The 13271-nt window shown below is 42.6% G+C and overlaps 1 protein-coding gene across 1 annotated transcript; it reads right to left on the minus strand.

Annotated features, from left to right (window-relative positions):
- Positions 1 to 3300: 3300 nt before the first annotated feature.
- Positions 3301 to 3751, minus strand: LOC128713184 (RYamide receptor-like). The gene is made up of 2 exons (XM_053808048.1): positions 3683 to 3751; positions 3301 to 3615 (listed from the first exon to the last, which is right to left on the minus strand). Exons 1-2 carry the CDS (start codon positions 3749 to 3751, stop codon positions 3301 to 3303), a joined length of 384 nt encoding a protein of 127 aa, XP_053664023.1.
- Positions 3752 to 13271: the final 9520 nt, after the last annotated feature.

Here is a 13271-nt window from a genome sequence, read left to right on the forward strand (position 1 = left end):
GGATCTCATTTTGGCAGCCAGAATCATCTAACGGCCAGGATTTCTCTGATCTTCTTGGTGTTGTTCGCATTCTAAGTTGCTGCATGTTGAGCTTGGCAACGAATCTTCCTGCGTTGATGATGGTGTTTCTATCTCGGAAATCGGTGACGGGTATTGCAAACTTGCTCGGTTGAATCGACTTGTAGTTACAAATTGGATCGGAGGACTCATGGGCCGTTCAACTGGCAGAGCAATCCGAAAGTTGCGATACCATTCCAGGGGTTGTCCGTGATAGGTGGCTTTGGTACGTTCGCCTCCAATCTCAATGTGTTTGGGAACGGCATTAGTCAACACAATTTTGACTATTTTGTTCCCGTCCGGTAGTCCGGCCAATGCCGAACCGGGTGGCCATGTTCCCTCAGTGACATCGATGACTGCGCCGTAGCGCTCCATGTGTTGGACGATTTCACGATCCATTATATTTTGCGATAGATCGTGCAGTTTGACGATGGTCGACCCGTCGTCCAGCGTGATGGACATGGCGTGTGCGTTACCATCTTCGAATAGTGCATGGTATGGGCCTCGATCGGTCAAAACTCGCAGAGCCACCGTCGCGTCCTTCACCTCCATGAGGATCGTGTTGCTGGACGGGCGTACATGAGCCCGATTCAATTGTTCTCGTTGCAGTTCCAGATGGTTTACAATCATCGAAATTACTTCATCGGTAATGAAGTGGAACGGTAAGTCGCCAAAATCTATGCGCAGCGTACTTCCGGTTGTATCCATGGCTTGGCTTCGGTTTTTGCTTTTTTCTTTTCACGCACACACTCACACACAGGCACAGGGTTTTATGTCTTCACTCAGCGAGCTCCACAGCAGAAGTATGAGCAGAAATAAAAATGTGTCAGAATGTAGCAAGAAAATACAGCAGTGCTTTGTCCTATCCAGCGATGTCAAATATCTAAATCGTGACTAATCAGATTTTGTGACATGGCAAACATTCTCGCGATCTCGTGCGTGTTTACATTAGGAAAAGCGAAAGCGTAGAAAACATGTAAGCATTCTACGCTTAAGGTTTAAAATTTCAAATAAACGTTGGAAGAGTGATGACAGGAACCAACCATCAAAGACCATTCAAAGCCTTGCCTAGCTCGCCTTAGATTGTTGAAAAATCCCGAAAATTACAATTCTCTTGTTTTAAAGATGAAAAATATTTTTTTACATGACCAACCATGTGTGGCAAAGCTGGTGGAATGGTGGTTGAAAAAGGGAAATCCAAATAATGAAGGCATTCCAAAATTAATGATTAGTTTTTTATGGTTTAAAGAACTGGAATTTACGAGCCAATGTTGTAATAAATTCTTCCAAATCGTAGAGGATTGAGAGAAAATCCTCAAGGCTTTCCAGCATTTATGAATCGGGTTCATAGTAGTGCGGAGTTGAAGTACCATAATAAACGACCCAAAGCTGGTTGTCGGCTCAGCGAACTTAGCAAGAAATTGGTTATATATTTCAATTTGGGCAACATCGATGAAAGGGAAGCCAACCTCTTTAAACTTATGGAGTACGATCTTTTAAATATATTGAAGCTGGATTCAACTGGAATTTTAAGAATAATAAATAAATTAAAATAAAAATCAATAAAAAACGCACCTAAAAATATAAAAAAAAACGTTTTGAGTAGCACCTTAATGAAAAGAAATTGATTGGATTTAACGAGTATTATTATAGGATATGAAATACCAGGATCAGAAATAATAAAGATATAATCATATTAATGGTCAAAATATTCAAATGAAAAAAAAAACTCACATTGTGGGGTTCAGCTCGTTAAGGGGATGGTACACTTTGATCCATTGAGTCAAAAGATATGACCGTTTTATGCACCCTACCAAAGGAAGATATTTCACTCACACAATGCTTTCACGCATTCAAGAAAAATCGACAAAACCCTCGAGAAACAAAATACAGAACCAAGAATGCGTTCACTTTTGTTCTCTGGCTTTGGATTGAAAAGAGACATAGCAGGAAGAATGAGATGTTAGAATTTAGTTCGAGTAGATAAGATCATAAAATTGACTGTTGAATTAAGCTGTAAAATTGACTGACGCTAGACTGATTTTCTAATTGCTGCTCAATCTGAGCTGATATTGAATGTTTGGTCTGTGGAAAAGAAATGTCTAAGGTCACCACGTGTATTGAAGATAAGAAAGATCGGTCAATTTCATCGGAGACGCAAGTGCAGTGTGTTGCGGTTGGGATTGCTTAAGCTGATCATTCCATTCGCTACTGTTTTGGTTCGATTATAGGTGCTTCGCAACACGCCATAGCTCATACTGTACGGGATGTTAACGAGGCACTACTGCAAAGCAGTGAAGAAGTTGTCCCTTTTATGCTCCATTCGGGCAAGCGAGGTTAGCGATGCATAAGTATGCGCTGAGGGCCATGTTGATTTGGGACGTATTTGGGGTGATGATTCGTTTTACATATAACAAGAATATAATAAAATTAATAGTTGACAAAAAGCATGTAAGGAAGAGCATAATTGTTGACTTTATAAACAAAAACGAGATATTTCTCCCCTTTCCCAGCACTTGACATCGATGGCTGGCTTTCCATCTCACTCGCGCTTGGTGTGATTTTTGGTAAATTTCACAATTAACAAACCCTCACGTACAGGGCGAAAGGCCGTTGCTATGTTATAAGGTTCTGGGACGGCAGCGCCGGATGAATGACAAGAGCGATTCGAGCAGCCGGTGACATGGAAGCATGAATGAAGCTGATGAATGGAGCGCCAGATTCATGCACAGCGCGTCGTTGAAATCTTGAGTGCGTGCTGCGTTCAACAACGGGCGCGGAAAACATTTCTACGCTAGCTCAGTCTATGAACAAGTGGCTAGAACACAGGATTGCTTAAGCCGCGAAAGATTTTCCGTGATGGAGATGAAGAGAGTTAAAGGTCCAAGATCCAGGCCTGAGGCCCAATAAATGGTGCGTGAAATGTTGCGTTCACTATTTGTGCGTGAATAGCTAAGCGGATAGATGTGTGTGAGTGAGTGTGCAGGAAAAAACATGATCACGAGCGATGAGGCGAGGAAAATTCTAGACAAATTCTGGACCAGAGGCTTGTGGCTGTCCACTGGCAACTGGCATGGCAACGAGAAGCGCATCCAAAGCGAATATCCTAAAACCCACGGCACGCAGAACAACCCAGCGGATCCCCCCACAACAGCAAGACACGGTGGGGGGAACTTTTGCAACAACCCCCGGACAACGGAAGCAGAACGGTCCAGAAGAAAGAGAGCAGGAAATAGTGGTTTGTTATCCTGGGTGGCACCTAACTCGCACTCCCGCCTTTCTTCGCAGTGCGCTGGCACCGTACAGGCCATTCATCTCACCGGCGAGGGCCACGCTGGAGCCGACGTTGCGCGCGATGTTCGGGGGCGAGTGGCGAATGCAGCAGCAGATCTGCTGGAGGCCCGGCACACCGTGCAGCACCAGGATGAAGCCGCTGCGGAAGCGTGCGTTCATGTAGCAGTAGATGATCGGGTTGTAGCAGCTGTGCGACATCGCTAGCCAGTGGAAGGCGAACCAGAAGTACGGCAGCAGGTCCCACGAGGCGGGGAGTTTCATGAGCTGGAAGGGAGAGTGGAAGTTAGGCGGTGCTGTCGGTGGCAGTTCGGTGCCGAGGTGACGCCCTTACCATTAGGAAGTTGAACGGAAGCCAGCAGATCGTAAACACGATCACCACGGTAACCATCATCTTGATCATCTGAAAGGCGAAAACATAGAGGAGTGATTAGAAGGGAGTGCTGATAACATTACTAACCACCTTATTCTTCGTTTCAGACATTAAAACAATCTACGGAAGATCGCAGACAAGATCCAACTCGGCAAACACGAATGGTGAATAGATTGTTCCACTCTCTTGGACAAATGAATCGGATTCTATTGAGGCCCAGAAGTTCAGAAAGAGATCATAATCTAGCTTCTTTTGGATTGTCGAAAGCGGAGAGTCTTCATAGAGTACCCACATCCAGGGAACTGCCCGAATCACCGAAGTGCCTATGGACTAACAACTCCTCAAGCCTCAGAACCTATTCCGGATGGTCCGTTACGACGTCAGCAATAGATCTTCTGGGCACATTTAGCTTCTTTAAGCTTCTAAATCCCCCACGGCACCACTCGATGTACATTGGTAAGATGTCAGAATGTCGAAAGCCTAATAATGAAGTAGGGGTTCAAACAGGATTCCAAACACAGAGTACCTGGGATAGCCTAGGTACAAGAAGCCGCCACGACGGTATAACGCTGTATGACAACGCAAGGGCTCTCCGATATAGCGATAACTTAGACCTAAGACTTAGACCTAGGACTTCAAAATTACTGTTGAAGTTGTACTTGCTTTAAAACTCAGAAATAGCTTTACACCCAATTCAATAACAATAGGATAGTAATGTAGCATGATATCAGTCACAACGGCATTTATAACATCTTTTCCCTTCTAGAGAACGTCTATAGTGTCGATGTGACTATAATGAGCAAAAGAGACTGAAGATGAAGATCAGGATAGGATAAAGTGACTGGACCGTGCCCTTGAAGCTCGAAGCAATCGGACAGTGCAGAATAACTTGCAGCAGATTGTAAAGGACACACCTGTGACTCTTCAAGTGAAAGAGTTAGTTGAGGCAGCAAAAACATTTCAGTAAGCAATTTATCGATGTGAGTGAACAATTTCTGTCGACAAAAGCGCGACGTTACTTTCTTGATAGATCAATGTGTCCTGCCTGGTTCTACATCGCCAGACAGCACCAGGCGTGAGAGCCTTGTAGTTTAAGAAGTGCAAAAACCACATAAATATGGATGACTTCAATAGCAGCTTCTGCTCAAGCAGAAGTTGGTCTGTCCTTCAGAAATTTGGTTGATTTGGGGTATTGTCTAAGTCTTAGTGCATTCCCAAAGTTTTTGCTACCTGTCTAGGAATCACTAGAGGAGATAGAATGTTTAGAGACAAACGTTTCATCGAAGACCTTCAACACTCCCAAAGTGTCTAAGATCAGATTTAATTTACGGAGGATTTACTCCAATATTTTGAGGGAAAGTTTGAGAAGGAGCAAAGATTTTATGGTGATTCTGATATACTAGCTGTTGTGTTATTCGTTTAAAGCCCTTTTCATTTGAATTTAGATATTTGAACCCTCTTATAGCAAAAAAGGTCTTTTATAGCAATATGCAAAAAAAGAAACACGTTTCATGGTAGTAAAAGCAAAGACACATTTCGCTTACTTTTCGGTACTGTGACTTGTTCGTTTAATATGCGATAGTCGATAGAAAAAGCTTGATTAAAGTTTAGCGAGGCATTTTGCATCTTTAGGAATTACCCTTAAGGATGCGGCAGCTTTGATGTGATGTGCGCTTGTGTGCGAGAAAGGTGTTCCCAGTAGATCGACATCGCTTTTGGAAGCACACAACACTTGCACGCATGTTCGAAAATGGCCTTTAGGTAGTAGTCCTTATGTCGACGAAAATGTCCTGGACGCCATAAATTTATGGCAAAAAGCTCAAATATTGAGAACTGTTTTAAACGGTGTTTTCGCCCTGTGTGTCTAGCCGAACGTGATTCAATTAGCTAACGCGCATTGTATCGTACATGCACGGCAGTTAGCGACAAGTTGCGTTCGTGTTTGCTCGGTTGATTGATTTATAGCCGCATTTTATGGCAGATTGATAACGTCGCGTGCTTAAGGGTATTGTGCCGTATCTTTGCGCACGTCGGACGATAGCAAAGCGAAGAAATCACCAATATCAAATTATTGGTGATTATATCTGTGTCGCAATACAATTTTCGATAGCACAATGAAATGTCTGCCGGGAAATTCCTCCCTGATGTCTCGCAAAACCCATATCGTGACGGTGTACGAAGTACCGCTCGACTAGCCGGTTGCTGTCAGTGGCGATGTTTCCTGTAACACATCTGGTCATCCCTGTTACGCTCACCCGGTAGTTGCGCATGTCCCTCCCGACGCTCCGCTTTCCTTTCCCCCTTTTTCGCTTTGTATGAAAAATATGCTGTCAGTAGGTGATAGCGCACTGGGATGCCATAAAAAAACGGTTGTAAAACGGTTAGGGCCTGTTCGGTTCGGCTTTTCGACTCTGCTCGGCACGATTTTTTTCCGGTTTTTGGCGGGGTGCGTTGTTGTATTGCGTTTGCAGCGCACACTTCGGCCAGTAGTTCTGCATCTTCCGGCTAGTGTGGATGTGATCATCAATCGAACATCAACCGACTGGTGTAGAGTGATCCTCTTCAGCTTTTACCTGTTAGATATTTAAACCTAACGGCTAACCGCGTGGTGTTTGGTAGTGTGGTTACGAGGTGTTACTGCAGTTCTTTTTTTTTTAATATGGTGTGAAGCTGATAAATCCGCATTACATTCGAAAATTTAATCCAGTGAAGTTTTTTTTTTATTGCACTTGTATGGAAAATTGTGATTGTCCTGCGGTATGAAAATGGCAGCGAAGGAGATTCGAATAATTTTCTTTGTACTTCTGTAACTCGTGCTGCAGAAGCATTATAAAGCACTCTATTGTTCTGCTATTGGCTGGAAAACAAAAGACATTAAACGAGAATGGTCCCACACGCCTGGACAAGACCATCTGCAGCAGAAGTGCGGTTAACGGCGAGTGATTGAATATTTCATTGTTGCATCGTAGCGATTCTTGTCTGTCTGCTTCATTTGCTTTATCGTTGACGCTTGGGCAGTATCCCGGAACGGACAGGGAGATAATTGACCATTCTGACAATAGTGCATCGCAGAAGAATATGCAGAAAACAATAAGTCCAGTTCTGTATGCAGAGAGAACTCAATCCAACCTTCTAGGGCTTTTTTTTTATTTAACAATGCACGGCTTTTGCTATGCTAAATTAAATATGTTTTTGTTGTGTACAAGAGGCTTGAAATTAATTATTTAAAAAATTAAACATCCAGTAATTCAACGAATCAATCATAATTTTAGTGGATCTAAAACATTAAATCGATAACGAAACTATTTGTTTTTAAATAATGAAAAACCATCGTTTAATGGAGACGCCTGGTCATTTGTTCAACCAGCATTGTGGCGCAGTGTAAAGTGCTATTCTAATTAAAGTGGTACGGTTTCCAGCAGACCCCAACAGTGATTGTTTCAAAAGTGGGCAGGGAAGCAAGAAAAAAAAGGAATCTAAATTGTGTCAGCCTAGTCGATGGTAGCATCGCCGATGGTCTGGTGAATAGAGCAAAACACGAATGCGTAAAAGGTTTTCTGATATACTAACCATGGCAAAACCATGCACCCGCCGGCTGTCGATAGCCCGCTACGCTGTAGTGTCTTTGTGTGTGCGTGTGTGTGTGGCTGAGAAATAATATCCAGAAGGTCTCCAATCAAACATTCAGATTAAGTTCGGTCCATCTGATCTGCCTTCCGCAAGCACGGTGGAAGTTTTGCGGACGACCATCAGCAAACTAAGCTCTTCAATCAGCCCGCTACGTGTAGTGCTGTTCATTAGCTTACGATTGTATTCTTTCGACGATAAAAGGCCCTTCGCAGGTAAGCTACGGATAGATTAGGGTGGTTTTTCTGTTTTCTCAACGAATGGAAAATCAATTGATTAGTGTTATTGTGTTTGGAAGTTTTAATTAATAGTTATTGGTACTTTTCGATCATAGTTGGGTATTTGCGATACCTAATAAAAAGATAATTTCCAAAATTATTATTTGCAAACAGTATTCAAACATACTTTAGCGTAACAAATATATTCTGCATTTGAAGATAATATATTTTTTCCCCGTTGTACCAATGTATAGTTGTTGTGACTTACGCGGAAGGAGACCGTTCGTTAACATAATATTTGCGAAAGTTTCTTAATAGGGCTATTCCGAAGAATTCGCCTTCAGAAGATTCATGGAAATTCAATTCAAAGTTCAAGTTTAATTAAATAATCTCCACACTCGGAAACAATTGTTTGTTCATCAATAACTTCTTCCGGCTGATAACGAAGAAACCCATAGTTTCGTTTGAAGTGGCTAAAATGGCGAAACAGTTGTGTCGTGATACGGTAATCCTCTAAGCGCTTTGAGCTATTTGGCAGTCTTAATTTGGCTTTGAAGCTGGAATTAAAAAAAAGGATACAATCTGAAATAATTAATGAATGTTTTTGATCTATCGCCAAGCCAACGCTGGAAGGGAGTAAATATGTTGTCTTTACATAGACAACATATGCAAGGTGTACGTTCAAATAATTCAGTATAAACCATGAATTATTCGAAATTATTAGCGAGCTGGATGCATAAATAAATGGTAGAATTTTTATAAATTATATTACCATTTAGCTGAATTGGCTTCATTGCAATATCAGTCGAGCAAATTTAGAGCCAAAATGCTTAACGGGAAACAATAAGCATTTTCCTTACCATCATATCAACGACCAGGTTGCTACTCTTTTGCTCACAATTTGTTATTGAAGCTCGATGTAATTATGTTCGAACCAATGCACATTGAACAAGGTCTCCATTGCTGATTGATTGTTTCCTGCAAATAGATTTGATCAGAGTTATCTATGTTTGTTTGTGACAAGTGATCTTCCTGAAGAGCGTTCATGGAATCTTATATTTGGCAACGTCGTAGCGATGCTAATGCTAGGAAGTTTTTATTTTCGTTAGATGGTTAGCTAACAAGGCATGGTAAGAGTTGCAACTATTTTTAGGAGTGAAATTTACATATCATGGTAAATAAAGATGATTACCCCACGCGGCCCGGGATCAAAATGAATACCAAATTCTCAGAATATATTTACACGATACATTTCATAGATATTCAAAATGCTACTCTTGTCTTATCTTATCTTTAATCTTCATTAGTGTTGTTTAACTTTTTAGAGTTTTGAGTCAGGTTTTGATCGATTGCAATGCAAATATGTAAGTTACAGTTGTGATAAATGTCGTTAAAGGCCGTAGACATTGAAGTAAAATGATTTTTAAAGCTGATGCGACTGTGGGAAGTGAGGAACTTTGGGGATATTATTTACAGATCGCTACCAGAATTAGGTTCATCACTCGATGGACCTTAGCCGACGAGATTCGATAACGAACTTTGCCGAATTTCGATTGTCCAGATCTGAAGCCATGGGATCGTCCAAAATATTTAAAGCATATTTGCTCATTTTTTAAAAGAAAACCTTTACGAACCGTCCTTTAAATATTGCTACCTCACATTACATGCGCAAAACATCGATGCGATGCAACACAAAGTTGGCAAAATATAGCAAAACCATTTTATATTTTGGAAGGCTCTACCTAAGACGCAAAATGTCTCATCAAAAATTCTAAATGTCTCAATATATTTCAACAGAAAAAAAAACATTTGAAGCTGTGTAAAACATTCTTAAGCCGAGCTTAAGCTGTCGGCGGATAGCAAATGGACAAAAAGCCCAGAAAACTGGTTTAGTCGGAGTATATCAACAACAACTTTGTAAAGCGACCCGTGCTGTGGTTTTAACCCCCGCACCCAAGGGTTGCGTAAGACGTTTCGGCTAGAAGAGCATGTTAGCTAAAGCTAAACCCGGCGGACCATGAGTTGGTACAATTCTTAACATTCTAGCCCATTGCTTCGGTTTCTTACACAATTTTTGCACACAAATAAAAAAGCGAAACCGTATGATCCCCTCGGGAATGGAAGCCTTTAAAAGCTTCGCGAATTGTAACGAATAAAATGTAAAACAACATGACGCAGCCAAAGAGTCGGTAAAAAACACAGGCAATTTATCATAACACTCATACGGTGCGGGTGAAACACGCGACCAGTTCCACCAGTAGCATGTGTATGTGGCCCGCTTATGAACTCTTGCGACCTTTCGCAATCGTTTGTTACATCGGAAACTCAATAAATGAGTGTTTTAGAGTTCTGTTGCTGCTCTCCCGTAGAACGCTGTCAAGCATTCTTGGTACCTTCTGGTCGTATCGTAACAAGGGACGTCTAATCCCTAACCCGTAAGGATAAAAGTTGACTTAGGTCCGTTACCCAGCGAAAGGTGTAACCTTTTCCCAGCCGATGATTACAGTTTTCCGACGGTGAAGCAACAGAAGGAGGAAAATACAACAGCACAACTGCTTGAAATAAATCGCAACATACTTTGCAGTTAAGGACCAGCGTTCCAACATTCTCCGGTTCGCTTGTTTACCTTGCAGTACCCCAAAAGCGGAAGAGGACTCCCGATCCTTCCTGGAATAGGGTTCTCTCCCTCGGTGTGGGTGTTTGTGTGCAAAGAAATTTCAGCGCTTGCTATTTTTGTCTGCCTTCGTTCGTTATTGCAACCATGTTTTAAGATTTATTTAGCGCGATTTTACCCAAGTGCGTGTTATTTAGCAATTAAAAACAGCGACCCCCGAAAATATGTGTCACGCAAGAGAGAAAGAGACGGCAATGGCCACCGACGGTACAAGATGGACCGGATCGAACATCGCCAAAGTGGACAGGACAGCCGAAGGGACCATTTTGACGTACGAAACTGACCCACGTACTCGGGCTGCTGCTGCTGACGCTGGGTGCAACCGGCAGCGGAAAGAAAAGAAAACCCATTTAATAGTCATTTTCACTACGCACCAAAAAAAAAGAAAAAGGGGTGAGCAAGAGGTTCCGACCTAAGGTGGGCAGCATCCGGTACCGAAGCCACCGGAACCGGATGCCAATCATTATTAAAGACATTACGATGCAAATTACCTTCAAATTGTGCCCCATTTCGCATGGCGGGTGTTAGTGTGTTAGGCTATGGTTGGATTGTGGTGAAGCTGACGATGAAATTGGGTTCACCGAAAAGTGATGTAAATGGTTTTTTTGCAAAACAAAAACGAAACAATTTGCTTGCAATTGAAATAAATAAGTTGACTCATAATGTAACACGTGAAATATGGTCCCACCATATTTATTGATGTCTGTCTTTTTCGGCATTGGAAAAATTCACCATTCAGTATGTAGAGTTATCGAAATATTGCGTTATATTTGCCATGAAAATTCCCAAAATTCCTTAGGCGTATGTTTTGATATTTTAGTAAATATAGCCTCTTATAATAGATAAAATTGTGTTTAACGCTACAAAAATACTGTAAAAACTTTCTTGTCCACCTAATAAATAAAAATATGCGAAAGCAATATGGTAGATTATTCTACCGCTCGAACCTGAAGGGTCCTTTAGTGGTCATAGGGAATGTTCCTAGTGGGAGGTTCGGAGCAGTATGATACAGCTTTCTATATGGCAAAAGTTAGCTTCCGACTCAATCAGCCTCCTCACCCGATCTCTCTCTTCCTGCTTTTTACTGCTATCCCAAATATCAAATCGAAATGATTTATTTCTCGCTCTGTTCGCCAGTAGATTCGGCACTATCAGCGGTACATCTAAATCATGCTAACGTTCTATATGGGAAAAATATGCCCGATAAGGAGTCATTCTTTCCCATCGCAATGGGCGGATAAACGAAATTAGCAATTCCTTCGCCAGCGAGCAGGAAACGTGGAATGGATTTAAAAGCATTCACCTTTGAAGGGCAAAAGGGTAGCAACTGTACAAGGGGTTTTGAGTAAGTGAAAATCATCCCTACTGTTGGACCTTCATTTCTGCTGCGTTGCAACACAGAGTGAACGCTAGAAAGTAAACAGTGTCCAAGCGCAACAACATCATAAAGCAGTCCGGGAGGAAAAAAAAATATGAGCGTTTGTTTTGTTGTGTGATGGTTGTTTATTGCTACGTTGATTGTGCTGTTAATATCATGGAGCATAAGGGGGTGGGGGGGATAGGGAGTGTGGGATGAAGGAATAGAATTACAGCGTTCAGTATTATGGAGCAAAAAGAGCAAAGGGAGAAAGAAAGAGGGAGGGAAAGAGGCAGAAGAAGGAAAATACAAGCCGAAAATCCGAAAGATCGCGAACACGCGGTGAAGAATATTGGAATCATATTAAAAGTTGCAGACACTCGGACTATCACTTTTATTGTTGTTTTCCCCCAGCGTTCCACACGTCTTGCCAAACCGTGCCACGCCATTGACCAGCACGCGGAGAAAACGCGTGAAAAGATTTATGAAACAGCGCGCGCAAAATAGTGCGAATCCTTCCACTAACCGCAGCGGCTCGTACCAAACCGGACCGGGTCGGAAAAGCGGGTGGTAAGTTGATGTCCTGTCGATTCGATCGGTGAGCTAATGGTTTACGCCCGCTTCTGGCCGCTTACAACAGTTTCAGAATTTGTTTCCCTAGCCATTGGAAGACGTTGGAATTTCGATATTCGGAGCTCCCGGTAGGCGTTTTTCCTTACTCGAAACCCCCTCGAGCTCGTAACCAGCCAGCTGGATTACAGGAGGAGAGAGGTGGGTAAGGGATGCCAGGGGAAGAGGGGGGGGGGGGGGCGGGGAAGGTGTAGTAGAACGGAGGGGGTCATTTTTTGTTGGGGTGGAATTTGGAATTTGTTGTTGCGCCGAATAGGCCCACCGAACGTCTGACCTTGCGAACTCAGCAGACCAGATGGCCCAGACCCGGGGTAGCCTTCACCATTTACCCACCGAAGTACGGGCATTAAAGGTTACCGAAAGGGTGGTGGGTTCGGGACGGGTAGGAATGCAAAGGAAGCAGTATTTCAATTTGATATGTTATGCTAAAGCAACGGCTCTACTGCCGGCGGGAGGCACCTCTTTGGTAGAGACTTCCGTTGGAAAAGCGAGGGAAAAATTAGGAATAAACCGTCATATAGAAAAAAAAGAAGAAAAACATCTACACCGCAAAAGTGGTGTGTGGTTACATCTACCTCCTCCTCCCTCCCGCCATCACCCCTTTATCCACCATTTGCTAAATCACGCGTGTAACCTCCGCTACTGGCTGTGGGTAGTCATGGAGAGCGCAATGAGTGTGCATACTGATTATTTGTCTAGCTCAACAAACCGAATCTAAGCTGTAGCGATTTACACAAAGAAAAAAAATACTCGTAACCGTAGAAAGTTCTTTTTCCTAGTGAAAATCACTCACAAAAAAAAATCATTCAAATAATAAAACTCTGGCCGGTTGGAAATGAGACGGACGCGATGAAAGAGTTTGGGGCAACAACATCGAGCGCAAGCTAGGTAAGAACCACCCAACTGGCCTTCTTTCTCTTTCGCTCCCGTCCTCCCTTATTTCCACCCTTTCACCACCGACCCCTGCTAAATTAAACATATACACCAAGATTCGTGTATTCGAAGTTCCCGGTGCGAAGTTTTTCCTCCCTTTCTATTTTCATC

The sequence above is a fragment of the Anopheles marshallii genome, chromosome X (genome assembly GCF_943734725.1).
Source record: "Anopheles marshallii chromosome X, idAnoMarsDA_429_01, whole genome shotgun sequence".
NCBI lineage: Eukaryota > Metazoa > Arthropoda > Insecta > Diptera > Culicidae > Anopheles > Anopheles marshallii.